General features: G+C 47.9%; 1 protein-coding gene across 1 annotated transcript; it reads left to right on the top strand.

The window, feature by feature from the left end:
- The first annotated feature begins 1,324 nt into the window (after positions 1-1,324).
- On the top strand, positions 1,325-2,335 carry LOC136844834 (uncharacterized). Its single transcript, XM_067114070.1, has one exon. It carries the CDS (start codon positions 1,325-1,327, stop codon positions 2,333-2,335), a length of 1,011 nt encoding a protein of 336 aa, XP_066970171.1.
- Positions 2,336-2,543: the final 208 nt, after the last annotated feature.

Genomic DNA, 2,543 nt, shown 5'->3' with positions numbered 1-2,543 from the left:
ATTGGAATTCTACTCAACAACCTAGCTGAGCTCGAAAAATGAATTATCAGGAGAATTGAAAAAAAACCTGTATAACATTAATTCGTTAACAACTGCCATTATTTTCAACAAAACATGCATCAAAGAAGGTGTACTCCCTGCATATACAAAAATCCGGCAGCAAGACCCCACTGCCCAGCTAGATCAAGCACGAGGAGCTTCAGGAGAACCCTGCTGCAGCAGCAGTTGATGTCAAAGGAGAGAGAGAGGACCGTACTCGTCGTAGAAAAGAAGAACTTGTTTGTTGAGTGGGAGAATCTCTACCATTGCGCCAGCCCTGAAGCAGTCCCCCCTGGTGCCAATGGGAATAGAGAGGATGAAAGAGCATCTGACGTCCCCCTCCAAGGGCAGGAGCAATGTAGAAACATCACCGACTCTCTTCGCCACTTGGAGGAGAAAGATGCCGAAAAGAAACTCAATGGCATCACTAAGAAACTGATTGCCTTTAATGGGGGCAAACTACGCCTTCCACAAGAAAAATAAAACTACATGAACCTGACTGAGTACACCCCAACCCCTGAGGAAGACGAATTATTGAGGATGGGTCTCATCTGCCATTATATCTCGCAACTGAGGCCCCTGGACAAATGCCTGGAAATAGAACACCTTCTGGATTCGATACATAGACATGAGGACTTTGGGGATATCCACACGACTGATGCCCTTCAACTCCTGCTGCTGGTGGAGGCCCTCACCGACTGAGGAGACTACAAGAGTAGTATCATTGATCGGCGCCTGAGGGATGCAGCTAAAAAGCTGAGGGAGAGAGAGGAGATCACCGTCCGGAGAGCCGATAAGACAGCGGGTTTTGTCCCCATCACCACCGACGAGTACCGTCAGAAGTTGGATGACATCTTGGCTGACTCTGCAAAGTTCCTGAGGATTACTAGGAACCCCGCCGACAAAATCAAAAGGGAGGCTAACAGGATCATTGAGACAGTCAACACAGCCTCTAACGCCTGCCACCTGCCTCTGATCACTGGTGACTACGACCTTGGGTACATTTATGGGAATGTAAAAACACAAGCGAGGTAACCCCCTACGCCCCATCATCAGTCAGATTCCTGCCCCTATGTACCAACTGGCCAAGAGGCTAAATGCCATCTTGACCCCATACGCTTTTGACAGATTCAGCCTGAAATCATTGGCAGAGTTCCTTGAAACCCTTAGGACCACCCCCTCTGGAGGATTCATCGCTTCCATGGACGTGGAGTCACTCTTCACAAATGTCCCTGTTGATGAAACCATCCGAATGATCCTAGAGTGAGTGTGTAGGGACCCCATTATGCGTACCCTGAACATCCCCAAACATGCCCTCCATTCCCTGCTGGAAATCAGCACGAAGAAGGCCCCCTTTTCCAACCACCGTGGACATATGTTCACACAGATTGAAAATGTTGCAATGGGATCACCTCCAGGTGTTCTCTTTGCTAACTTCTACATGGGAACTGTTGAACAAAGGGTTTTCAAAAATAGCATCCAACCCAGAATGTATGTGAGGCAAATCGACGATACCTTCATCATTGGTGATTTGCGGGAAGAAATAGAAGACCTGAGGCACGCCTTCCACCAGCCCAGCAGTCTCACCTTTACGACCGAACACAGCAAATACCGCCGCCTCCCTTTCCTCGATGTCCTGGTTGAAGAAAAAGAGGCCCATTCCTCCATCAAGGTGTACAATAAACAAATGAACCTTGGAATGTGTCTCAACGGAGAGCGTGAGTGCCCCGAGAGGTATAAGCACTCTATCATCAACGCCTACGTCAGGAGGGCCCTCTCGCACTGCTCCTCCTGGAACGACACCCATGATGAACTCGAGCGTGTTGCCCAGGTCCTCGTTGATAATGGACACCCTAATAAAGAAATAGGAGAATCTATCCGCAGGAATGTCGAGAACTGGTACCAGCAGGAACTGTGCCCCAACGTCCCTGAGCATATAGATCTCTTCTATAGAGGATTCTTCCATAAGAAGTACAAAGATGACGAGTGCGCCCTCCAAAAAATCATAGAAGAGAACGACAACACCACCAATCTCGAGAAGAAGGTCAACTCAGTAATTTATTACAAGAACCGGAAAACAAGCAGTTTGATGATGAAGAACAATCCAGTCGTGCCCCAGCAGGACCCTCTTAAGAAAACCAACGTAATTTACTGCTACCTGTGCCCCACCCGAGGATGCCTCAGCAGTTACATCGGAATGACAATGATGCTTTTTTCGAAGAGAGTGTCCTGCCATGCACAAGAGGGAGCAATCTTCAATCATGCAAAAACTGCCCACAACCAGAGAATTAAATGACAACACATTATCCCGAACATCACCATTATAGATCAAGCATCAGACCATCGCCGACTGCGCCTCTTGGAAGCCTTGCATAAAGGAAAAGAAAGACCATCATTGAACATCACACAATAGACCTTTCTTCTTCCTACAGCTACCAGGAGACCCACAACGAGTGCCCCACACAATGTGACCATTGAACAGGATTCATCATTCAACAGAAGAG

Source organism: Macrobrachium rosenbergii, chromosome 13 (genome assembly GCF_040412425.1).
Source record: "Macrobrachium rosenbergii isolate ZJJX-2024 chromosome 13, ASM4041242v1, whole genome shotgun sequence".
NCBI lineage: Eukaryota > Metazoa > Arthropoda > Malacostraca > Decapoda > Palaemonidae > Macrobrachium > Macrobrachium rosenbergii.
Note: the sequence above shows the minus strand (reverse complement) of the source record. Positions and strands in the feature narration are given on the sequence as shown.

Excerpts from the sequence above, each read along its gene's own strand:
- LOC136844834 (XM_067114070.1), top strand. The coding sequence starts at position 1,325 with ATGCGTACCCTGAACATCCCCAAACATGCCCTCCATTCCCTGCTGGAA.